Source organism: Heloderma suspectum, chromosome 11 (assembly GCF_057233095.1).
Source record: "Heloderma suspectum isolate Gila_16-S chromosome 11, 16-S_ref, whole genome shotgun sequence".
NCBI classification, from domain to species: Eukaryota; Metazoa; Chordata; class Lepidosauria; order Squamata; family Helodermatidae; genus Heloderma; species Heloderma suspectum.
Genome location: NC_139468.1, coordinates 17,364,648 through 17,391,171, shown reverse-complemented (window position 1 = coordinate 17,391,171; position 26,524 = coordinate 17,364,648). Strand labels below are relative to the sequence as shown.

The 26,524-nt window shown below is 45.9% G+C and overlaps 1 protein-coding gene across 1 annotated transcript in view; it reads right to left on the bottom strand.

The window, feature by feature from the left end:
* RBPMS2 (RNA binding protein, mRNA processing factor 2) overlaps nt 1-26,524 on the bottom strand; it is a 72,589-nt gene that overhangs the window by 6,795 nt on the left and 39,270 nt on the right. Inside the window, exons 2-6 of the mRNA XM_084817022.1 lie at nt 12,519-12,596; nt 11,058-11,096; nt 9,896-9,958; nt 7,078-7,228; nt 3,493-3,641 (exon numbers count right to left, since the gene is read on the bottom strand). Coding sequence (XP_084673148.1) covers nt 3,493-3,641; nt 7,078-7,228; nt 9,896-9,958; nt 11,058-11,096; nt 12,519-12,596 — 480 coding nt within the window. The remainder of the gene's footprint in view (nt 1-3,492; nt 3,642-7,077; nt 7,229-9,895; nt 9,959-11,057; nt 11,097-12,518; nt 12,597-26,524) is intronic.

Genomic DNA, 26,524 nt, shown 5'->3' with positions numbered 1-26,524 from the left:
GGCTCTGCCACTGATAGATGCCTTGAGAACCCTCTCCCTGGAGTCCTTGGGACCATGACATTGTGCTGGTGTTCTGTCACTATGTCCTCCTTGCCAGGACCCATTTGTCCCACACCGGTCATGCTGTTTTTCTTATCATTATCCTTCCTTGCAAGGCAAGTCGAATTCAGCTTTCCCACTTGATAGGTACCAAGACTGCCATGCTTTACATTTCCTCTCTCTTTGTTCCACCAGCCCCCCCCCCCCCGCCAGTTCCCTGCTCCAAGCTGTGGGTAATGAGCATTTCCTAGATTCCTAGATCCATCTCCCCCGCACATCTGGAATTAGTTTTGTCCATTCTGTTCAGCAGCTGAGTGGGAACAGGAAGCTCTCCTTGCCAGACTGCACAGTGCTCTTTAACCCTGGAAAGAAAAACCTTAACTGCTGGAGCAGCAAGCACATCCACTCAAATGATGCACGCAGCCTAATGGCAGAGCAAGAGGCTGGCTTGCTGCACATGCTAGGCAACACTGGTTCATCTGGCCGCTGCTTTGAGATTTATTGCCTAGCTTACAGGGGTGTTCCTAATCTATGGAAGCTTCCCTCCAGCAGGACTATCGTAGCCAGCTGCTTTGAAACAGCCTTGCACGATAACTAGGGTCAGCACATCATGAAGGTCATTTGCATAGGAGTAAGCAGTAGCTCTGAAGTGAGAAGCATACCGTTTCTAGATAACTGCTACAACACATACATCTTAGAAGAGGCATTCCCTGCTATATATGATGAGGGGGATGCCTCTTCTAAGATGGCGCTTGCTTTCTGCACTTTGTATAAGCACTTGCATTAAAAGCAAATTAAAGATCTGCTGTTCAATCGAGGCAAGTTTTTATTCCAGCATTGCAAACCTTAGCCAGCATCACCCTCTAGAACCATCCTCACTCATTAGGTTCCCCTACTACATATATGCACAGCAGTACTATTAGACTGAAATGAAGCAGGAAAAGGAAAACAAACTTTTAACAAAATAATCAGGACTTGACTCATTTGGGGAGGGGGGGAGAGAGAGAGAGAGAGAGAGAGAGAGCGCACAAAAGAGGATTCTCCAGACTCCTGTGAAGGAAGGATTTTGCCTTCCTTGACGAAGCCCACAGCGTGACCGATGGGTGCCAGTTGACTGTGCGGGGAAAATTAAATCCGTGTGTGCGTGTGCTGTTGCTATGACACGCTCTCCCCCTCCCACCACGTGACTGTGGTGAGCGAAACAAGGTGGTAAGGACCCCCCACCCCACCCACAGCACCACGTGGCAGGACTCCCTCCATGAGTCGCCTTCCCTCCCACAGGCAGGACTGATCCATCGCTGCTCCGTGGGACCACTCTGAACACAAGAGGTGTCATGCTGCAGTGCCATGTCATGTGTGCCAAGTTGGCGAGAGGTGGGTTAGAGAAATGCCTGGCATTTCAATCTGCCTGGGCTTTGGTGTGTGGATAGCGTGGAGGCCCATGCACTGGTTTGCTTAAGGAAGAGATGGGGGCAAAAAAAAGAAGACGGGGAAAAAAGCTTGTGGAAAAAAACCCATTGTGCCCCAAATGGCAGAGAGATGTTTTGTTACCTTACCAGGCTTCTAGGAATGAAGCTGCTGTACAGCCAACTCCACTCTAGCAGGGATTAGCCAGGACTAGGGTGTCCCACACCTCCAGGGCTAGCCTGCGTAGGCATCCTGGCTGCAGGTCACTGAAGACATCAAAGGAGGGATCATTTTAACCACCAGCTGGCCACTGTGGAAGCCCCTTGGGGGGGCACGAGGCATTTCATTGGCAGCTGCCATTAAGCATAACAACTTGCTCCATTGCAGAGAACCCCAGAGCAAGAGTGGGGATAGGGTGGGGGTGGGAAACAGTATTCAGAGGCAAACACGGAATCTGTAGGTATCGCTATTCAAGCCATTAGGGCAATCTTCCTGGAGACTCCAGCCCTGGAGCCCCTTTCTTCTCTGGCTGCAATACAGGGAAACTTGGACCTTTTTTGCTCTGTCATTTGTCAGTTCATTCAACCCAGGGATTTATTTTCACTAGAGAAAAAACACCAATACTGGAGATGTTCCAGCAGGTTGGTAGCCATCGGCAAGTGCCTGCCCTTCATTGGCCTTTGGACCAGCAGCTTCTGCATAACTATTGTGCATCACCACTTCTGACTAGAGTTGGCCTGCATGCATGGGGAAGGCATGGGGAAGAACTCAACGACACACACACTTTCTTGGCAGTTGCCCCAGAAAGATTAATGTGTTCCATTGGCTGTCTTTGCCCTCAGCAGAAGCATGCAGACAAATCTGATTATTTACATAGAATTGCGACATCATCCCATTCACTACAGGATCCCTGGTTGGCTAGGATCTGCCATGTGACTGGTTGAGGAAGATGACTCAGGAATCAGAAAAATGGTGCCAAAGCAGCCACAGACATGAGAGCAAACACTTCAGTATAGGTCTTCCCCCTTCCCAAGCATCACTTTTGATCTAAAAAAACTAAAAATAAAGCGGTGGGCCATTGAGCACAATCCTAATTGTGTTCCAAGGAAGGCTCCCTTGTTTATAGAGACTAGCCTGGGAATAGCATCTGTGTTTGTTGTACTATGTGGCACTGCAATTAGCCATGTAGGCGGGAGGGCTTAGCAAATCTCCGCAGGTTAAGCTTCTTTCCAAAACTCAGAAGCAAGCATCTCCCACCCTTACATTAACACACTAGACTTCCAGCCTATGTGTTGGGTGGAGTTTTGAGCTGCCTGGTTATTTAGGAAGGAGGGTGAAGTAATGTTTAACTCTATAAAAACTTTATTAGTAACACATTCATTTGTTTTACAGGAAGAGCTTGCAGAGTTCAGCCTGGGGAACCATCTCGCCAAATGGACAGCAGGAAACAAGAACCACACGCCACTGTTACGGTCTCCCCAGGTTACAGGAGCGGGAGAGAGTCCCATCTGACCACAGCCCATGCGGATCACCTTTAATAGGCACAGCACTCTCTCAAGCAGGAGTCCTTTAGCTTCTGCACCCTCTGCCTGCACAAACAACCCCACATAGCCAAAGAAATTTAGCCTATGGGTATTATGAACCTAATGTGGAAGTGCGCGCGTGCGCGTGTGCGTGCGCGCACACGCGCACACACACACGCAACAGTGGGCAAAGGTTAAACAACAGGAGGTGCACACACATAAGAGGAATATGGAGTAAAATGCTTCCGTTTAGTGGTTGGATCTCTTAGCTAGTTTCCCTAGCAAGTCAGCCTGAAAGGCAGAGGGGAAATTCAGTACCCTTATCAAATACCCGCCAGGCTTCAAGTCCAGAAGCATCCTGCAACAGTATGTGTGGGGTAAAAGTGTAAGCTACACACACAAGCGCTCCACCCTGGAGAAAGAAACTGCATGTTTCAGTTTGGCGGCATAGATCTCTGGACACTTGCAAGAGGGGGGAAAACAGCATCCTGCCCATCCAGAAAGGGAGGCGATATGGACTCACCTGAGCGTGAAGGGCGGCGGCGGCAGCGGCGGCAGCTGGGTATGTGAAAGCAGCATGTGGAATTGCAGGGGTCAGCTCTGTGGTGTAGAGTGGGTAGGGAGCCCATGCCTCTGGAGATGCTGGGATCAGGGCTGCTCCAGTCAGATCATCTAGATACGGGGGAGCAACTGCAGGTTATTTATTTACTTACTTAGTTACTTGCCCATCTGGCTGGTCACCTGGCCGCTCTGGGCGATGTACAATAATACAAACAGTTTAAAAACAATAAAATCACACATTAAAACATCATTTTCTAAAATTTCCCTAGCCCACCCCAAATGCCTGCCTGAACAACCAAGTTTTCAACGCGTGGCGGAAGCTAATTAAAGAGGGGGCATGGCAGAGTTCCCTAGGGCCAGCGCTCTCTCAAGCAGGGTCCTTTAGCTTTTGCACCCTCTGGTTAGTTATTCCCCAGCTGAGAAGTGGACAAGAGTGAGTGCTGCATTGCACTGGCAGGGGGGACCCAACAGGCTAGATTAGCCTTCCCAACCTCCTGATGTGTTGGGACTGCAGCTCCCATCATTCCCAGCCTTCCGGGAATTATGGGAGCTGCAGTCCCAACACATCTGGTGGGCGCCAGGTCAAGGAAGATCGATCTAGATCCTGTAGGGGCAGCAACAACTCTAGTTGGTGGAAGGGCAACAAAGTAAAATGCCTCATGCACATACAAAAATATACCACCAAAATCTGTCATAGAATCATAGAACAGCAGGGTTGGAGGGGGCCTATAAGACCATCAAGTCCAACCCCCTGCTCAATCTCACACACAGACACACAACACGTACGTGTGCCACTAGCCAATTCTGCACCAGAGAATTTCCATTCAGTTATGCTCATAATCAGATCATCAGAACAGCCATACTCAAGAGGAAGCAGCCTCTGCTTCCTCTTCCTTGACTTGATCCTAACCAACATAGATGACTTAGTGGATAAAGTAGCAGTTACGGGAACTCTGGGGGAAAGCGACCATGTTGCACTTGAGTTCTTGGTTCTAAGGGAAGCAAAAGCCGAGTGTAGTCAAACGCGCACCCTGGATTTTAGGAAAGGTGATTTTAATAAACTCAGAACAATGATCAGTAAGGTCCCATGGCAAGCGACGCTAACGAGAAAAGGAGTCCAAGATGGGTGGGAGCTTTTAAAAAAGGAAATTCTCAAGGCACAATCACAAACCATTCCAACAAGAAGAAAAGGTGGAAGACAACAGAAGAAGCCAATGCGGCTTCACAGAAAGTTTAGGGATGACCTGAAAACAAAAAAGGACACATATAGGAAGTGGAAAGAAGGTCAAGTAACAAAGGAAGAGTACAGGCAGGTAGCACAGAATTGCAGGGATGGCGTCAGCAAGGCTAAAGCTGAGAACGAGCTTTGGTTAGCGAGGGATGCTAAAAACAACAAAAAGGCTTTCTTCAGCTATGTGCATAGTAAAAGGCGGAGGAAAGAAATGGTTGTTCAGCTATTAAATAAGGATGGCAAAACGATAACAGATGACAAAGAAAAGGCAGAGGTGCTCAATTCCTACTTTGGCTCAGTCTTCTCCCAAAAGAGGGTCTATGACCCCCCTGGCAAAGGCGAAGTGCAGGCTGAAGGGGCAGGATTGCAGCTTGAGATTGATAGGCATATGGTCAAGGAACACCTAATGACTTTGAATGAGTTCAAAACTCCAGGGCCAGATGAACTGCATCCTAGAGTAATAAAGGAACTGGCAGAAGAACTCTCAGAACCGCTGTCTATTCTCTTTGAGAAATCATGGAGGATGGTGGAAGTGCCAGATGACTGGAGGAGGGCTAATGTTGTCCCTATCTTCAAAAAGGGTAAAAAGGAGGAACCTGGGAACTACAGACCAGTCAGTCTGACATCAATCCCAGGGAAAATTCTGGAGCAGATCATAAAGCAATCCATCTGGAAGCACCTTGAAAACAATGCCATGATTACTTGAAGCCAACATGGATTTGTCAAAAACAAGTCCTGCCAGGCAAATCTGATCTCATTGTTTGATCAAGTAACCTCCCTTGTAGACCGTGGGAATGCTGTAGACATCATATACCTCGACTTCAGCAAAGCTTTCGACAAAGTGCCCCATGATATCCTGATGAGCAAACTAGCTCAAGGTGGGCTTGATGAAACAACGATCGGGTAGATCTACAGTTGGCTACAGAATCGGACTCAAAGAGTGCTTATCAGTGGGACCTTCTCAAACTGGGGAGAGGTAACGAGTGGGGTACCGCAGGGCTCAGTCCTGGGCCCAGTGCTCTTCAACATTTGTATTAATGACTTGGAGGAGGTGCAAGGAATGCTGATCAAATTTGCAGATGACACAAAATTGGGCGGGATAGCTAATACTTTGGAAGACAGAAACAAAATTCAAAGTGATCTAGATAGACTGGAGCGCTGGGCAGAAAACAACAGAATGACATTTAATAGGGATAAATGCCAAGTTCTACACCTAGGAAAAAGAAACCAAATGCACAGTTACAAGATGGGGGATACGTGGCTCAACCACACTACAAGCGAGAAAGATCTTGGAATTGTTGTCGATCACAAGCTGAATATGAGCCAACAATTTGATGTGGCTGCAAAAAAGGCAAATGCTATTTTGGGCTGCATTAATAGAAGCATAGCTTCCAAATCCCGGGAAGTACTAGTTCCCCTCTACTCTGCACTGGTTAGGCTTCATCTGGAGTACTGTGACCAGTTCTGGGCACCACACTTTAAGAAGGATGCAGACAAAGTGGAGAGGGTTCAGAGGAGGGCAACAAAGATGATCAGAGGACTGGAAACAAAGTCCTATGAAGAGAGACTGAAAGAACTGGGCATGTTTAGCCTTGAGAAGACTGAGGGGAGATAGGATAGTGCTCCTCAAGTACTTGAAAGGTTGTCACAGAGAGGAAGGCCTGGATCTCATCTCGATCATCCCTGAGTGCAGGACACGGAATAATGGGCTCAAGTGACAGGAAGCCAGATTCCGGCTGAACATCAGGAAAAACTTCCTGACTGTTAGAGCAATACGACAATGGAACCAATGACCTAGGGAGGTGGTGGGCTCTCCCACACTGGAGGCATTCAAGATGAGGCTGGACAGCCATCTGTCAGGGATGCTCTGACCTGGATTCCTGCATTGAGCAGGGGGTTGGACTCGTTGGCCTTGTAGGCCCCTTCCAACCCTACTATTCTATGATTCAGCCCACATATTCTGCATACGCCATCTCCTACCCCGCACGAAAGAGAGAAGAATCTAGAGGGTCCAGTTCTCATAGATCCTCTGCTCCACTTGCACCAAAAACAGGCACCCAGCGAGGCTGCTTCACACTCAGTGGAGGCTGGTGGCTCCGATGCCAATGGGGCAGTGGATCCTCTTGGGGTTTCAGTCAGAACTCTAAAGGAGCCCTCCAAGGTGCAATCCACAACTGTTCACTGGAAGGACATTTGCTGCCATGTGTGAAACAGCCCTAAGTGAAGCAGGAAGTGTCAGTTCCACCCATCATACAGAACCACCCAAACTCAACAAGAACTCTTCCTTATTTCCCCCTGCCCCTCAAGATTTCTCACAAGGGTCTCGTGCGATGAAGTGTGCTCCTAGAGCAGGGTGGAGGTTGGTGGGATTCGGTGTGGCCATCAGCTTGCTTTTTGCCATCTTGGTGTTGGCTTTAGCAAACTCTAACCGCAACGTCTGGGGATTCTCTGGGTCAAAGCGGATACCCTGCAGCAGAGGAACAGAAGAGGACAACTGATTACAAGAACAGCATGAAAATCACACAAACTGTCTCAGGAAAAGGTTGGACTGACTGAAGAGCGGTATATAAAAACATGCAAAGCAAACCAGTTGTCCCATCTTCTCCAGGCAAAAACTTAAGGAGATAAGTCACTTTCCCGCATCCTTAGGGATCAGGTTGGACTGAAAAATGCTGTAAAATTGGGCGACAGAATGTCTCAGTCTTCCCCATGTTATGCTGGTTTTCTGCTTGCAGCATTTTGGGGGTTTTCCCCCTTGTACATTCAAAAATGTGATCTGCCTGCCGTCTGAAGTGATCCAACTCATTCAACCACCTCATTCCATCGCTTGCTTCAATTCAGCCACCAACGAGGAGAGAACATGTGACACACAGAGGACAATTTCACACATGGTGAAAACAAAAATAAAATTGTTGTAGCAGTGGAACCTCAGAAAGCACCATCACTGCATTCAGTCCAAATGTACTGGTTCTGCAAGTTTGAAGTAGAAGCTGGCTGTGCTTCCAATTGGCAGATCCCACATTATATCAAAGAACTCCGTCCTCCCCAATCCCTGGAACAATCTCCACCTAATGTTCCCTTTTTTAAGGTTAAAGGGATAGATGCATGGTTAAATGCACGACTGTTCATGCTACAGTTCTTAAAAGGCTGAAATCATTCTTGTTACCTGAAACATGGGGAGGGGGGAAACAAAGGTGATTTCTGAGCCAGTGTTCTCTTTGGTATGCCCATTTAAGTTGTGAAGCCAGCCTTGCCATACAACTGAGGGACACCCTGCGAGTTCTTTTTAGATTACATCTGTCTTCAGCCCATGAAGACTGCTTTGCCAAGGGACGTGCTGTATGCTCTTTTTAGATTACATCTGTTTTCAGCCCATAGACTTTTAGTTTATGTCCGTCGTTACCCCACAAAGACTTTTCAGCTTCACTTCTGAACATTAATGGCAAATACAAAAGCAGGAGTGTACCATTTGTAGATTCAATGTATGGCCTTAGATGTCACTTCCTATCACCACATGTGCAAATGCCCAGAGCCATATGCCAGTTTTCCCCTGTGCCTGCAGCATGCAAATGGGTTCACTTGCACAAATCATCTGGAGCCATCTCTTTTGCAGGTGTCTTGGCACACAGTGGCTTGTTTACTTCTGCTTGGCATTTGTGGTTCATGTGGGCAGTCGCACATGGTTGGTCCTTTTCAGCCCTACTACTCAGAGCTCATGACATAATTGCCAAATGAGAGCCAGGAAAGAAAGACCTCCCCCCTGCATGTCAGTGTGCCAGAGAGAGATTGCTCGTTTTCCTTTGAAGGACACAGAGCACATAATAGGTACATCATCTGGACTTAATTGATACAGCACCAGAGCACCAATATAGATGATCAATGCACTGGACTGAGCTCTTACTTCCCAGATGATTATTTTTTTATTTTTTTATTTACAGCTTTTGTATACCACTCCACATCTAAAACAGATTCTGGAGAGGTGAATATTCAAATTGTTCTTTTAAAAACACAATGCCAGTAAAAACCGTGGCTGGTTAATTAAGGAATGCTTCCTGGAATAGAGCTGTTGTCAAGAGGCGCCAGAAGCAATACAGTTGTGGCACCTGCCTGATCTCCAGGAGCAGGGAGTTCCAAAGAAAGGGGGCCACCACACTGAAGGCTCTTCTCCAGGTGGACTCCAGTTGGGACATAGGTTCATGTGGAACTACCACGAACATGCCCTCTGATGACCTCGGCGACTGGGCAGGTTGGTAAGGGAGAAGGCGCTTTCTCAGGTATCCTGGTCCCAAGTTGTTTAGGGCTTTGTACACTACTACCCGAACCTTAAACCTGGCCCAGTAGTGAATAGGCAGCCAGTGCAGTTCCCTCAGCAAAGAAGTTGCATGCTGAAAAGGGCAGCTCCTGACAACAGGGCATAGTCTGAGGGCACATGAGACAGCCACCTTGCTGAAGCTAAGCAGGTTTAGGTCTGGTCAGTGCTTGCAGGGGAGACCACCTGGGAACCCGAGGTAGCCACCTTGAGTTCCATGATGGAAGAAAGGTGGGATATAAATGTTAATAATAATAATAATAATAATAATAATAATAATAATAATAATAAAAAAACAGCTGAGCTGCTGTGTTTTGCACTAGTTCCAGCTTCCGGAGCAGCCTTAAGAGCAGCCTCACATACAGCGCGTTGCAATAATCCAGTCTTGAGGTTATTAGTGCTTGTACCACAGTGGCCAAGCTATCCCTGTCCAGGATTGGCTGAAGCTGGTAAAAGGCACCCTGAGCAGCAGCAGCCACTTGGCCCTCCAGCGACACTGATGGATCTAGGAGTACCCCCAGACCACAAACCTGATCTTTCAGAGGGAGTGCAACTCCATCCAGAACAGGCAATGAGCCTCTCTCCCAGACTCAGAGATCAGGCTTGCTTGAGCATCATTCTGCCAAGTGGTAAGGAAAACTGTAGCACGCAAATGCAAGTATGTGATACAGTGGCCATCTGTATGAGCTCAGAGTGGAATGGAGAATTGCAGTGCTTCCATTCAACTAACTACGTGTGGGATGGGATGGAACAGCATGCTGGGCCCAAGTCAGCCCAGCTCTTTGGCTCTGCAAGCACATCTGCTGCAGCATCCTCAATACTCACATTCAAAGCATTCTTTGCAGCTTCCGCACCAGACCGGCTGTCGAAGGTAACAAAGCCTACCGGCTAGGGAGAAAAACACATGGTTTGAGCTGCACAGGCTGTATGCTCTGGCCACACTACTAAACAGATCTTCGGTGGTGGTGGAGAAAGACTCACCCCTAAGACTCCCTTTCCAGGCCTCCTTGGCATGACCCTATGCTGGCGCCTTCACACAGGCATCCAAGCAAGGCCTGGTGCCCCAGTAGTTCCCTCTTTCCCTTCAAGTCCACCACGCGCCCATTTCAGGGGATGGGAAAGGTGAAGAACTTTCTGTTGCTTTGGCCAGCCCAACCCATTCGTTGCTACCTTTCCTTCTTCCCCACGCAGTAAAGGCAGACAGCTGGCAAGGTATTTAGCAGTTTTGCCTATCACAACAGACTCCTAAAATAGGTTCTTGTGCCCTGCCCCTTGGTAGATGGGGGCATTTTGTTAGCTAGCAATGTCTTTCCTAGGGCCCCCAAAGTCTCTCAAAGGCAAGGCCAGCATCAGAGGTAGGCAGGGTTGGGCATCTGGTGAGGACCCACACCCCAGCATGCGCCCACTGGCAAGAGCCCCCTGGAGTTACTCCTCCTCTTCACCACTGCAACCTGCTTGTTTACCTGCCTCTCACTCTGGGCCAGACAACGGTGGCGGTGAGAAGGAGGAGCAGCAGATGCCACTGCCTACTTGCTCACTACCTCTCTGCCTATCCAGCAAGCAAGTGGCAGCAATGATGAGAAAGAAGAGGAGGAGTAATAGCAGGTGCTGACAATGGTGGTGAGAAGGCAGACTCATAGACGAATTGGGACCCCTGAGGGTGCCTGGCCCAAGGGCCCTCAAAAACCTGAAGCTGGCATTGCTCGAACGGCTTGCTATTATGCTATGCAGAAGGTTAGAGAGCACCAGCCGGTGCCTGCATCATAGATGGATGAACTGGTTGAACGTTCTTCAGACAGGGGCTCTGGATGGGTTAACAGAAGCATCAGCTAGAATTGAGCATATGCCATTGCCCATTCCTTAACTGGAGTCTCAGGGCTAGGAACAGCATGCCCCCCCCCTCCTAATTAGGACATCTGATCTTCGGCTGAAGTAGTTAAGAGCAGAGTTGGGCAGGTGCCAGGATGAGGACGGAGGGAGGCATTACCTGTTTTGATGTTAGTTTGATCAGCGATCCTTCATAACCCTGGAGAGAGAGAATCCAGCAAGTTAGCTATTGGGCTCCTTAAAAGGAAAAAAGGCTGCATGTCCAGCTCAGTGCCCTGAAACCGCACATCCAAGCGCCAGAAATACTTTTGCAACCCTCTGGAGCAAGTTAGACTACGATACAGTTACTATATTGGCGACACTCCCCCCTGCCCGCCCATCACCACCACCCACACCACAGAAGGGGCGCGCTAAACCACCATATGAATCTGCTTTACGCAGAGTCAGGCCAATGGTCCATCTAGCCCAGCACTGTGACCGGCAACATGGTCTCCAGTGTCTCCATTAGAGTCTTCCCCAACCCTACAGAAGACGGCTAATTAACTGGAAATGCCAAGGACTGAATCTCAGGAGAACGTGCGCTTTCACTGAGCTGTTGCTAGGGATGTACGGATTTTGTAAAATCCATTCCGTCTGTGTTTCACAGATTGCCAGGCGCCTTTTGTTCCGTTGTCTGTCCACTCCTTGACAGATTTTTTCCAATTTCCCAAATTTGCACTTGCAAAAATGTACAAAACCCCCTCCCCGTGTGCATTTTCATGCTTTTGCCTATGGGGGAATATGATCATTTTCAGCTGGGGTTTTTTTTTTTTTTTTTTTTACGTATTTTTCTACTACTAAGTTTGCATAAAATTCCGGTCAGTAAAAAAAAAATTGGTCCACAAGTCCACCGAATCTGTGTGACTTGGGAAAAGCTGGTCCACTGCAGAATCTGTGGGTTGGATTCATAGAAATCCGAACTCGTTTAACTCTGTTGCAGATTTCGCCAACATCCCTAGCTATTGCCCCTTCCCTGGTGGAAATGTGGCACCCAAGTGCTCCTGCCCTTCAGATCTGGCATAGCCAGTGCAGCATAGTAGATGGAGTATTGAGACTTGGATTGGTACTTGGACCAGGGCAAGCCAGGGTTAAACCACTGCTCAGCCATGACTCGCAGGAAGATCTTGTGGCACTTACTGTGACTAACATATATTGCAGGACTGTGGATTTGAGGGGAGGGGAAAGAGAGAAAGGTAACATGCATGCCACCCCAAATCCCTTGGAGGATCAAATCAAATCAAATATAAATAAAGCCTGTTTTTCAGACAGAGGTCTTGTCCCCCCCCCACCTGGAAGTAAAAATGACTGAACAAGGTACACAGTTGCCTAATCAATGGGCTAAGAAAGCTGCCTTATACCAACGCGGACTGCTGGTCCAACTAGCTCAATATTGTCTACAGTGACCTGGCAATGGCTCTCCAGGCTTTCAGTCAGGGTTTCCTTCCCAGCCCTTCCTGGAGATACCAGGGATTGGACCCGAGACCTTCTGCATGCAAAGCATGTGCTCTGACACTGAGCTACAGCCCTTTCCCTCTTAGAACCCAACAAGCAAAGGCATGGTGTCTCTTTTGCACCCACTCACCTTGAATGGCCGGAAAAGCAGGTAAAGCTCTCTGGGCTTGATGTCCACAGGAAGGCCACTGACAAAAAGTGTCCGTACCTAGGAAAGATGGAACAATACCAAGCAGGTTTAGAAATCACTATACTAGATGATTGTTTATGGTCTGAACACCTTGGTGCTTGGTCACCTTTAAGGAGGAAGCACCAAGTCATTCAAGGAAGCCATCGTTGCCAGGGAGGTGGTCCAATTAACCAGTTCTGGCACCTAATAGCATATGACTCCCATGCTGTATGAACTCAAGGAGGTTCCAGGGGTCAGATGCGGAACCTCTGTGGGCCCAATTAGGCCCACAGACGGGAGGCTCCTCATCCCTGAATTAAGGGAAATAATTGAGGGAGGGAGCTGACAGCAACAGAGCTTTCCACTGCAAATATCAGGATGAAAAAAGTGTGCTTGCTACATTAAGTACGTAGCATGCAACTAAGGATGTTGGTTTGAATAGCAAGCACATACACGCACACACACCCGCCCCACACACAATGTTCATTGGTATCATAATGCATAGAAAGAAGTTTAACCCATCCTTCCCCAGCCACACACCCAGCAAGAATCTTGATACCAGTATGTGTAGCAGAAGTTGGATCAACACTGCTTTAAGCTTTAATGGCCTATTTACCTTCCTTGGTCACGTTTCCATTTCTCAAGTTAAAATCCATTATGATATTTGGTCCTTAAACCATTCTATATTTTAAAGAAATAGAAAGTACCTAACTATATAACACACCCAAGAAACTCACATCACACAAAAGTACAGCTGGGTTTTAAGCCAAGTATTTTAATATCTGCCCTAATATTTTAGTTGTTGAAGCAAATGTCACCATCCATTATCCTTTCAAACAAACAGCTTTGTTCCTTCTCCAGCACACCCCTGTTCCTATTACATCAATATTCCCAGATCTCGGAACCAAACTGGCCTTAGATGACCGAGCAATTTGCATCTTAGTAACAACGTAAGCATCCTAAACCAGCCACACAGAAAGGTTCATGTTGCTTTGACCCATGAATGCTCAGAAGGACCACACTGGAAGAAAAGCACCAGGCCTCTTTTAAAAGAGGCAAAATACAGGTTCAGCTTCGACAAGTCAGCCTTGCTCTGCTCTCTGGAAATGGCAGCCTCCCAGTTTCAAGAGGCTTGATTCCTACAAAGCAGGGAAATGCTGGAAGGGAATATAGCTTGTCTGGAACAGTTGCACAAGGCCTGTCCAGATGTTACCAGATTATGGTGGCCAGGTATCCTAATTTACAGAGGACAGGCCTCCATTTTGGAGAGCTGGCAGAGGACAGTCCTCTATTTGAAGAGGTGTCCAGTCCAGGTCTGGTTTAAAGTCAAAGAAACCTAAGGAAGAAGAGAGCAGGACCCTTGAAGTTGCCCATCAACACTTAACACCTGGTCAGCAGACAGAGCAGGCACACAGGTCACTTAGGACATTTCTTCATGAGGCTTTTATTGCACACTCGTGATTGGTCACTCTTAAAACTCATATTACAGAGTAATCTTCACACATCAGAATGAGGCTTACCAACTTTGGTCACTTCTTCTGTTCCTGCGTCTTTAACAGCCTGACATGCACTGCTTTGTTGTGGCGAAGGGGCTTGCGTAACTCAGTGAAGCCATAAGCTATGCCGTGCAGGGCCACCCAAGACGGACAGGTCATGGCAGAGAGTTCTGACAAAATGTGGTCCACTGGAGAAGGAAATGGCAACCCACTCCAGTATTCTTGCCAACAAAACCCCATGGAACGTATCACAAGGCTAAAAGATATGACGCCGGAAGATGAGCCCCTCAGGTCGGAAGGTGTCCAATATGCTACTGGGGAAGAGCAGAGGGTATTTCCAAGTAGCGCCAGAAAGAGTGAAGCGGCTGGGCCAAAGCCGAAAGGACACTCAGCTGTGGATGTGTCTGGTGGTGAAAAGAAAATCCGATGCTGTAAAGAACAATATTGTTTAGGAACCTGGAATGTCAGATCAATGAATCAAGGTAAGCTGGAGGTGGTCAAACAGGAGATGGCAAGATTGAACATCGACATCTTGGGAATCAGCGAACTAAAATGGACAGGCATGGGCGAATTTAATTCAGGTGACCATCATATCTACTATTGTGGGCAAGAATCCCTTAGAAGAAATGGAGTAGCACTCATAGTCAACAAAAGGGTGGGAAAAGCAGTAGTGGGGTACAATCTTAAAAATGATAGAATGATCTCAGTACGAATCCAAGGCAAACCATTCAACATCACAGTAATTCAAGTCTATGCCCCAACCACTGAGGCCGAAGAAGCTGAGGTTGATCGGTTCTATGAAGACCTACAACACCTTCTAGAACTAACACAAAAAAAAGATGTCCTCTTCATCATAGGGGATTGGAATGCTAAAGTAGGAAGTCAAGAAATCACCAGGATAACAGGCAGGCATGGCCTTGGTGTACAAAATGAAGCAGGACAAAAGCTAATAGAGTTTTGCCAAGAGAACATGCTGATCATAGCAAACACTCTTTTCCAACAGCACAAGGGGCGACTCTACACATGGACGTCACCAGATGGTCAATATCGAAATCAGATTGATTATGTCCTTTGCAGCCAAAGATGGAGAAGCTCCATACAGTCAGTAAAAACAAGACCTGGAGCTGACTGTGGCTCAAATCATGAGCTGCTTCTTGCAAAATTTCGGCTTAAATTGAAGAACGTCGGGAAAACCACTAAACCGTTCAGGTATGACCTAAATCATATCCCTGATGAATATACAGTGGAGGTGAGGAATAGATTTCAGGGATTAGACCTGATAGACAGAGTGCCTGAGGAACTATGGACGGAGGTCCGTAACATTGTTCAGGAGGCAGCAACGAAATCCATCCCAAAGAAAAAGAAATGCAAGAAAGCAAAGTGGCTGTCTGATGAGGCTTTACAAGTAGCTGAGGAAAGAAGGGAAGCGAAAAGCAAGGGAGAAAGGGGAAGATATACCCAACTGAATGCAGAGTTCCAGAGAATAGCAAGGAGACACAAGAAGGCCTTCTTAAATGAACAATGCAAAGAAATCGAGGAAAACAACAGAATGGGAAAGACTAGAGATCTCTTCAAGAAAATTGGAGATCTCAAGGGAACGTTTTGTGCAAAGACGGGCATGATAAAGGACAAAGAAGGCAGGGACCTAACAGAAGCAGATGAGATTAAGAAGAGGTGGCAAGAATACACAGAAGAACTATACAGGAAAGATCTGAATGTCCCTGATAGCCATGATAGTGTGGTCACTGAACTTGAGCCGGACATCCTCGAGAGTGAAGTCAAGTGGGCCTTAGGAAGCATTACTAACAACAAAGCTAGCGGAGATGACAGTATTCCAGCCGAGCTATTTAAAATCCTAAAAGATGATGCTGTTAAAGTGCTGCATTCAATATGCCAACAAATCTGGAACACTCAACAGTGGCCACAAGACTGGAAAAGGTCAGTTTACATTCCAATTCCAAAGAAGGGCAATGCCAAAGAGTGTTCAAACTACCGCACAATTGCGCTCATTTCACATGCCAGCAAGGTGATGCTCAAAATCCTACAAGCTAGGCTTCAGCAGTATGCGAACCGAGAACTACCGGAAGTATAAGCTGGGTTTAGAAGAGGCAGAGGAACTAGAGATCAAATCGCCAACATTCGCTGCATCATGGAGAAAGCAAGAGAATTCCAGAAAAACGTCTATTTCTGCTTCATTGACTACGCTAAAGCCTTTGATTGTGTGGATCACAACAAACTGTGGCAAATTCTTAAAGTGATGGGAGTACCAGACCACCTTACCTGTCTCCTGAGAAACCTGTACGAGGGTCAAGAAGCAACAGTAAGAACCAGACATGGAACAACCGATTGGTTCAAAATTGGGAAAGGAGTACGACAAGGCTGCATATTGTCACCGTGCTTATTTAACTTATATGCAGAGTACATCATGAGAAATGCCGGGTTGGATGAATCAGAGGTCGGAATTAAGATTGCTGGGAGAATTATCAACAACCTCCGATATGCAGACGATACCACCCTAATGGCTGAAAGCAAAGAGGATCTCAAGAGCCTCTTGTTGAGGGTGAAAGAGGAGAGTGCAAAAGCTGGTTTGAAACTCAACATTAAAAAAACGAAGATCATGGCATCTGGCCCCATCACTTCCTGGCATATAGAAGGGGAAGAAATGGAAGCAGTGACAGATTTTACTTTCTTGGGCTCCAAGATCACCGCAGACGGTGACTGTAGCCATGAAATTAAAAGACGCTTGCTCCTTGGGAGGAAAGCTATGGCCAACCTAGACAGCATAGTAAGAAGCAGAGACATCACCTTGCCGACAAAGGTCCGTCTAATCAAAGCTATGGTTTTCCCAGTAGTAATGTATGGCTGTGAGAGCTGGACTATAAGGAAGGCTGAGCGCCGAAGAATTGATGCTTTCGAACTGTGGTGCTGGAGAAGACTCTGACGAGTCCCCTGGACTGCAAGGAGGTCAAATCAGTCCATCCTAAAGGAAATCAACCCTGAGTGCTCATTGGAAGGACAGATCCTGGAGCTGAAGCTCCAATATTTTGGCCACCTAATGCGAAGAGAAAACTCCCTGGAAAAGACCCTGATGCTGGGAAAGACTGAAGGCAAAAGGAGAAGGGGACGGCAGAGGATGAGATGGCTAGATAGCATCACGGATGCAATGAATATGAACTTGAGCACGCTCCGGGAGAGAGCGCAGGACAGGAAGGCCTGGCGTGCTATGGTCCATGGGGTCACGAAGAGTCGGACACGACTGAACGACTGAACAACAACAAATGCAGAAATTTAGCAGGTAAAACTTTCCCCATAACTTTATCTCAATGCCAGAGGTGGGGGTGGGGAACCCTTCCCAAGCTGCTCTCAGTTTTCTCCACAATAGTAAGATATATTGTATTTTTACTTAAATTATAATTCTTATTTCCAAATTTGCACCTATACATATCAATTTGCAAAATCAAATCTTATGCAGATTGGCATCCTCTTTTGTCCTTTTTTTAGTGATGCATTTTGTCTTTTTTGGCAATGAATAAGTGGCCACCCTATACCAGATTAAGATCCTCCTCCACCCGTGCCAAGGTGTCAGGCAGGCATGCTCTCTTCCCATGGCACCCAAGCTCTCTGGAGGGAGAGAGGAGTGTCCAAGCCAAGCTGTATTATATTTGAATACATTTCCCCAACAGTGAGACCCAAATCCTCCATTCTTTCTAGAGAAAGACTAAGGTGGCAGGTCAGAGAGACGTGCCTTTCAAGCTAACACTCTTCAGCCTGGATCAGAATTCTCAATGCAGTGAGAAAGAAAGGGTGCAAGAGCAGCCCAAGACTTTGGAGCTGAGATTTCTTTCCAGCTGACTGCGATCTGAATCAGCCCACATACTCCAGGGTTAAGAATTTGGCAGCCTCGTCCATGGCTTTGGACATCCTCTCAACACTGGGGAGCAAATGAAATGGCAGGAGCCACTTGACAGCACCAAGAACCTCCAGAGACCAATTCACTGGCACCACTCTGCTGTGCTGGCTGATATGGCAGGTAGGCTATATCCAAAATATTTATGGTAAATATCATAATCACTTGGACAGATCACTTTGCAAAGTCCTCCAGTGTTACTGCCTTATACCTTCAGAATGTGCCATTTCTTTGCATCCCAGGGACTGTCATACTGCTTACAGCTTTCTCAGCGAAGGTTTTACTGAAAAGCCTTTGCCATTGCATCTTTGGAGGCAGAATGAAACCAACAAAGAGAGCATGATAACCAAGCCGAAGTACATGTAACTGAAGTAATCGCATATTATTTCTCTGCTTACTCATGCCTCCATTTCCTCCTTCCTCTGTTGTTTCTATATCTATTTCAGATTTTAAGCCCCTTAGAGTAGGGAACTTGCGTAGCTGTTCTTTGTGAAGGGTCATGTACATAGTTGATGCTAAACAAGTTAATGATAACAGCAACAAATAATGAGTTTTAGTTTTAATCAATGCAACCAAGTGATGCATTGCAGAGTAGACCTGTTCAGGATTCCAGCCAGCCATACCCTCTTCCACAATACTCCATTCCATTAGCCCTCTGCAACAGTCAACCAGTATTCTGTGCAAACTGGGCTGTTTTGGGGGGTTCCCCCCAAAATATATTTTTTATACTTCTGCAAACCTTAGAGTTCTCCCAAGCTTCATACTTCCCTCTCTTATGTGTGGATAGTGCAATTTTGAGCACATAACGATTGACACTAGGAGAATGAGTATATATAGCAGCCTTCCTCAATCTGCCATCCCGATGTGCTGACTGGGAATTGTAGTCTAACTCATCTGGTGCTGGCTGGGAACTGTAGTCTATGTGCTGGCTGGGAATTGTAGTCTAACTCGGTGGTGGCCCCCCAATTGCGGAATGATCTCTCTGATGAGGCCTGCCAGGCACCTGTGTTGTTATCTTTTCAGCACCAGGTTAAGACCTTTCTCTTTTCTCAGGCATTTGGCAGCACATGATGAGTTTTAAGCAGGTCCTCAATTTGTTTTATGGCTGATTGCTTGAAGTTGTTTTTAGATATATGTTGTCTGCGTGTGTCTTGTCTGTGTGTTATATATGAATGGTTTTAAAACTTTGTATACTGTATTTTAGGGGCCGCGGTGGCTTGGTGGTTAAGATGCTGAACTGCAGACTGGAAGGTCGGCAGGTCAGCAGTTCGAGACCCGAGTGCTGCGTGACGGAGTGAGCTCCCGTCTTCAGTCCCAGCTTCTGCCAACCTAGCAGTTCGAAAGCAAGAAATTGCAAGTAGATAAATAGGTACCGCCTCGGCGGGAAAGGTAACAGCGTTCAGTGCACCTCGGTGTTCAGTCATGCCGGCCACATGACCACGGAAGCGTCTTCGGACAGCGCTGGCTCTTCGGCTTAGAAACGGGGATAAGCACCGCACCCTAGAGTCGGACGCTACTGGTTGGTGACACCTTTACCTTATACTGTATTTTAATGATTTTTAATCTTTGTAAACTGCCCAGAGAGCTTCGGCTATGGGGCAGTATAGAAATGTAATACATTTATTGTTGTCATGATGATAATGATGATATGGATATTGTTACTTAGTGCCCCTAAACATGGAGATTCCATTTAACTATCATTGCTATTGGTTCCCAATGGGTCTATCTTCCATGGGTGTCTAGTCCCCTTTTAAAGACATTTAAAGCCACTGGCCAACACTACAGCTTGTAGCAGTAAATTTGATAAATTCCACCCTGTACCAGACAACAAACGTTTGTGAAAACACTGACACAGTAAAGCTCAAAAACTAAACAGCTCACACAGCAATTCCTATTCAATGCACAGTTCTGCTGGCAAGCACTGTACATACATGAAAAATACATGAAAATACAAGAAGACATTGCCCTAAAGCTTGCGAACTGGGGCGGGGGGGAAGAGAGTGAGACAGACAGACTAGGGAAGGAGCAAGTCAAGACCAGTTGTTATTCTGGCATTGTCAGAGGATAGTTGTTAGGCATTTATATTCAGTTGGGTCCAGGCTGGTCTTTTCTTTTTTCCTGACTTTTAGCATGTGGCAGAGTGAGTGGATCAGATCTAATGCTATCTTGGTGCTTAGAAGCAACAGAAGAGTTCTTATCAGGAAGAAAGTGGTGCAACAGCTGCCCAGCTGCCCTTAGTCCACTGGCTGATGACCAAGATCAGAGTGACCTTGTAACAGCATCAGTTCAGTTGGAGTTTTCTAGCTGAGATGGGTAGGAAGCAAGCAATTAATGAGCAGTTATATGGATCTTCTTTGGCTGACGGTTTGGCCCGGACTGTTCTTCCAGAGTTTCAAGAGGAACTTCTATTTAAAGAACCTCCACCCTAGTCTGGCCCAAGTACTTTATGTATAGGAGATACAGCACACCTACCCCTGCAAGGTTCAATCTAACACTGTAGCCCAATCATTTAATCCAGGCTGGTGCTTGATGGCCAAGGTGGTTGGGGTGAGGTTTTAACATTGGTGCCATAAAGCATTTTACATTTATTCTAAATTACCATTATTCTTCAAGTCTTTAGGAGGTTAAAACTAGACTGTCTACTTATTAGGCTGTTGTAAGCATCCCAGGGCATCCAGAGCAGAAATGGGATCAATTGCTACTTACAAGACGGATTCAAATGTACATTGGGTTAGATTTCCCAGCTGGAAGTAAATACCATCTGAAAGCTCAATACATGCGGCATCAGGTTAATAACTGGGAACAGGAGGTCTGAGTATATAAGACCAATTCTGGCCCACTTGCATGGGCTGCCTGTATGTTTCCGAGCCCGATTCAAGGTGCTGGTTTTAACCTATGAAGCCCTTACATGGCTCTGAACCGCAATACTTGGTAGACCACCTTTCCTGACCTGAACATACCCAGACTCTACAATGAACATCTGAGGCCTTCCTCCAACCGCCACCTCCAAGGGAGGCTCGGAAGGTGCCAACAAGGGAGAAGGCCTTCTCAGTGGTGGCCCCCCGACTCTGAGCTCCCCACTGAGGCCTGCCTGCCACTGTCATCTTTTCAGTGCCAGTTTAAGACTGCCCTCTACTCCCAGGCATTTAATGACATATGACTTAATGGCATATAATGGAACATTTATGTCTGCTGTCTTGAACAAATTTATTATTTAAAATGTTTTTTTTAGCTTTTAAAAGTTGTTTTAAATTTTATATGTTAAAAAGGTTAATCTGTTTTTATCATAACGTTGTATTTTGTAATGCTGTTGTTGTATTTTTATGAATTGTTGTAAACCGCCCAGAGAGCTTCAGCTATGGGGCAATATAGAAATGAAATTACTATTACTATTATTAATAGTAGTAGTAGTAGTAATAATAATAATAATAATACATGGGGGGCTTTATGTTGACTCTTGTGCTTACTTGTACCAAAGTGTTGTTGTTGTTTATTCAGTCAGTCGCTTCCGACTCTTCGTGACTTCACGGACCAGCCCACGCCAGAGCTTCCTGTCGGCCGTCGCCACCCCCAGCTCCCCCAAGGTTGAGTCCATCACCTCCAGAATATCATCCATCCATCTTGCCCTTGGTTGGCCCCTCTTCCTTTTGCCTTCCACTTTCCCTAGCATCAGCATCTTCTCCAGGGTATCCTGTCTTCTCATGATGTGGCCAAAGTACTTCAGTTTTGCCTTTAATATCATTCCCTCAAGTGAGCAGTCTGGCTTTATTTCCTGGAGCATGAACTGGTTTGATCTTCTTGCAGTCCAAGGCACTCTCAGAATTTTCCTCCAGCACCACAGTTCAAAAGCATCTATCTTCCTTCGCTCAGCCTTCCTTATGGTCCAGCTCTCGCAGCCATAGGTTACTGCGGGGAATACCATTGCTTTAACTATGCGGACCTTTGTTGTCAGTGTGATGTCTCTGCTCTTCACTATTTTATCAAGATTTGTCATTGCTCTCCTCCCAAGAAGTAAACGTCTTCTGATTTCCTGGCTGCAGTTAGTGTCTGCAGTAATCTTTGCGCCTAGAAAGACAAAGTCTATCACTGCCTCCACGTTTTCTCCCTCTATTTGCCAGTTATCAATCAAGCTGGTTGCCATAATCTTGGGTTTTTTTGAGGTTTAACTGCAACCCAGCAGTACCAAAGTACCAAAGTACCATGAGTCAAATGGCAGATCTGATCTGCTTAAATACATTGTGCCACATGCTAGAAGTCATGAGAATCTACAGAATGTGTAAAGCATGTCAGTGGAGTCATGCAAGCAACACATTCTATGATGAGCCAAAAGCAAGGAACAGTAAGTAGGAATTGTTCATGACTTAATCATCCTCTCTAGTTTGCAGTACTGTTATGATGCCCCTCACCAAGTGACAGAAGATGTGAAAGGGATTCTTAAAGTTGCATTCTAATTAGCATAAGTGTTCCACATTTCTTCAGCTCTTAACTGCCATAAAAATCCAATCACCAGCCCCTATTTTGTGCCATCTAGCCTCTTATTGTGGACACAGAAATTTAGCAGTTTGTTTGCAAAGGAAAGCTAAAAAAAGCTTGCTACAGAAACAGTATACCTAGGCAACTCCCCTACTTCAGCGTAAGAGTAATCTGAAGTGACACTTTCCCAGCCCATTAACAAACCACAACCATCAGAACAGCTAAAGAGACATTTCCTACTACCACATCCAGTTATCCTTAATCAACTGGGAAGCATCTCCATCAGATTAAGCTTAATAAGGAAGTTTGACAAATTGGCATTCTGAAGAGCAACTCTGGCTAGCTTTGTTATTTTGCTTCTGCTAGGCTGCTCCCAACATGCTTAGCACAACTGACGTTAGTCATTCAGGACCTTGAACTTAAACCTGGCTTATTCTTATTTTTACACAAGACATCTGTGTGCTCCTGGTTCCAAACGGTTACTCACAGCAAGTAGTACTAGTTTAGTACTACTAAATCTAGTCTACAACAAGGAAAACCTTGGCCTTGTTGAGGCTACAGCACAGTACTACAGGGGTACCCTCTCCCTGCCTCCAGCCTGGTCCTGTTTAGGTCAGACCCACTTTTATGCCTAGGCTGCGTTATTTGGGCACAAGAATAACGTAACCTCAAGCTAGCTTTTGGAACTGGTGCCTGTAAACTTCAACCAAGTATGAAATGCTTGCCTTAAGAATGCAATCAGTTTTTCCCCTTTGCTCTTCTCTCCTTTTTATATTATATCCTTTCTTCCTCCCCCCCCCCATTTTTTTATTGAGGGGACCTCTTAAGAATACTGTAATGTTTGAAACTGTAGAAGATGATTATGTTGTTGCTGTTCTTTGGTTCATTTATAAAGATAAAAGTTTCTCCTATAGAGTATTGTTTTCGGGCAGGAATTGAGAAGTCAAGGGAAGGGCAAGATTGGTGGGTATAGGATATGGAAGAGTCAAGTGGAAGAGATCGTGGTAAACTGACTGCTTCCTGAAATAATGAGTCGTGGCAAGAGAGGAAGGAGGCTACCTCAAGTACACAGAGCAGAAGACATGGAAAGCGAAGTGGAAGGAGAAGAGAGAGAAAGCGTTGCTATGAATGAACCAGAGCACCTGTGTGGTGTGTATGTTGTTTTGTTCATGTAATTGTTTACTCTTGAGTTGGTACTCCAGCTTGCCATTTCAAGTGGCAAACTTGAAGCAGCTATGGAGGGATGCCCCTTAATATCTACCCAGATACTGTAGGAAGTTATTTATTTATTCGTGTCAGAAGCATCACAATTAAAAAACATACTATAACACATAACATTTAAAATATAAAATGTAGAAGTTAAAATATATAGAAATTAGACAAATCTTGCCCCCAAACTAGCAACATTCATTGCGCTCCGTCGCGTTGCCATAAGGTCTTCATGTGTACATTGGTCAGGGCACAAAGGACACGTATACATATGTGTTGTTGTCTGCAAGTCTCCGCAGTCGCATAGGGCAGAGATCACCGGATAACCCCATTTATTCAGAGTGTCTCTAGATCTTGTTACACCCATACGCAGTCTATTCAGTGATTTCCAAACTACCCAGCTTTCATCGAAACCAGGTGCCCGCTCCTCTGCTGTAGGAAGTTAATAGAATAAGATACCTACTAAACCTAGGCTTAGTTCTGACTGATGCAGTACTTCGCTGTGTCTGGCCTGTACCACTTTCAGACTAGGTGGGGGCTCACAATTAAATGCTTGTTCAAAGAGTCCCCTGCATAAAGAAACTAGCATGTCAAGGAGAAGGCTAAGCTAGAACCCCCCCCCCCTGTTCTCTTTGTGGAGGCTATTTACTGGGAGTTAGTCCCAGACATCTGGAGGGCACCAGGTTGGGGGAGGCTGATAAAGGTAGCTTGTACCAAAAATTAAGTTTTGCAATTCACTAACTAGTCTTCTGTGCAGCATCGTAAGGTATATTCAGAGGTATATTCACAAATAGAACATAATAAATTAGGTAGTCCATGCTACTGGCAAAAGCAGAAGCAAGTGTTGAATGTGGAGCTGAGGTCTGAAGGATGAATGTTACTCTCCCTTCAGGCCCAAAGTCACTTCTGCTAAGTCAGGTCCATTCTGCTTTCCATCTGTTCTCTTCCAACGGCCATGTTGATAGGATAGGGCTAGTGTTTGTCCGAAAGAACTGAGTGGCTTAACTGGAAAGGGGTGAAGATGCTGCAGACAGACCAAGACCCCTGGGAAGAAACTGCTATGAATGTGCTCTATGAGCACAGTAAGCTACTGGCCATTATATCACCACCAAGAACAGCCGCAAGAGAAAACTAGCATCCCTCTCTCAAATTTTTAGCTTTCTTAATTCTGCTGCACAGGCTTGTAAACTACCCTGGAAACTGAAGATTGCTATATAAATAAAATAGATTCAACTGCATAGATTCAACTTTGGGGGAGCAGGGAGAGGGAAAATACACGCATTCTTTCTTGTATGAGTAATGCATGCAAGTACACACCCCAGGAAAAATACATTAGTGTTCGTGGTGCAATGGGCTATTTTTGAATTGGCGACTTGTCCCGCACCACAGATTTCCAGCTCTACAATAAAACTATGTTTTTAAATCAAGGAATATAGTCATTTAATCTGTCCAACCACCCTTATTTCTATTGCATTTTTGCTCAGTCTTGAGAAACAGTCTAATCATGTATAGATCAAAGTCTAATCATTTATAGGATATAGCAGCATACTTAAAGCAAAGACTTTATTCACTGGTATTTGCAAAGTTCTAGGCACTTGCTTTCATAAGAAGAGTTAGACCAAAATTCTAGAACCCCATTTGCAACAGTGGTCATCCAGAGGCCTCCCAGAAGCCTGTAAGTATAGCAACAGCATTCCCATCAATTGGCTCCATCATCTGGTGGTGGGAAGGTGCAATGGTTTTAGACCTTGTGGTTTCATCTAGCTATTATTGTTTATTCTGTAATTGTTATGTTCTTATTGTATTTTAATGTACTGTTTTATTGTTTTAACCATTTTTAATTGTCTCTGTAAGCTGCCTTGAGTGTCATTTTTGGGTAGGAAGGCGGGGTACAAATAAAATAAAAGGGAAGTATCACAGCTAACAGTTGTTACTTTTAAAGCCGATCTTCCATGAATTGGTCCAGTTCTTCATAAACCCATCTTCTAGTAGCAGCCATCCACACAGTGTGGCTATGAGTTCTATAAACTAACTACACCTGCATTTCCCACCCACGTGCCTTCCAGATGTGTTGGACTACAACTCCCATAATCTGGCTGGCTGGGGGATTTTGGTAGTGGTAGTCCAACACATTTGGAGGACATCAGCTTGGGGAAGTCTGAACTATCCTGAACCTACTGCAAGTCACTTTCACTGGGGACCATGATGTCTAATGATATGTGATCAAGAAGCCTGCTTCCTTCATACTGTACATAGTTTACCAGCCTCTTTATTCTAGCTAGAAGGACCTCCAGATTCTGCCTTTCTTCAGCCAGCCCAAGGCCTCAGATAGTAGGCCTGGGTTAGTTAAGATGGAATTCACTGGAGACCCCAATGGTTGAACTCAAAGACTTTTCATGCAAGCTATTCCCCCCCCCCCAATTTATAGTGGTATATAGTATAGACTACTATCGCCCAGATGCTGCAGGAGGCCGAATTAGGATCTGCCACCCATTCATCCTCTCTGGGTGAAAGCACTACATTTAACATACAGACCCACACTTTTATGGGTAAAGGTATCATCTGTCAGACAAGTGTTATAAAGATGAGAGGAGCTCAAACATCCCCTGCCATCAAGAACTAATAGCATGCCCACTAATCCTCAAAAGGCCTCGATTTCAGATATGTCCAACAAGGCACCAGTTCAGGCTTCACCAGCTGAGTACCTGCTTCTGTTCACTGTTTATAGACCTTCAGTCCGCTGGCTCCAGGCTCCTGGCTTCTGAATTATGCCTTGGCATGAATACCATAGAGCAGCCTTCCCCAATCTGGTGCCCTCCATATATTTTGGACTACAACTCCAGCATTCCTGCCCACTGGCCATGCTCGCTGGAGCTGATGAG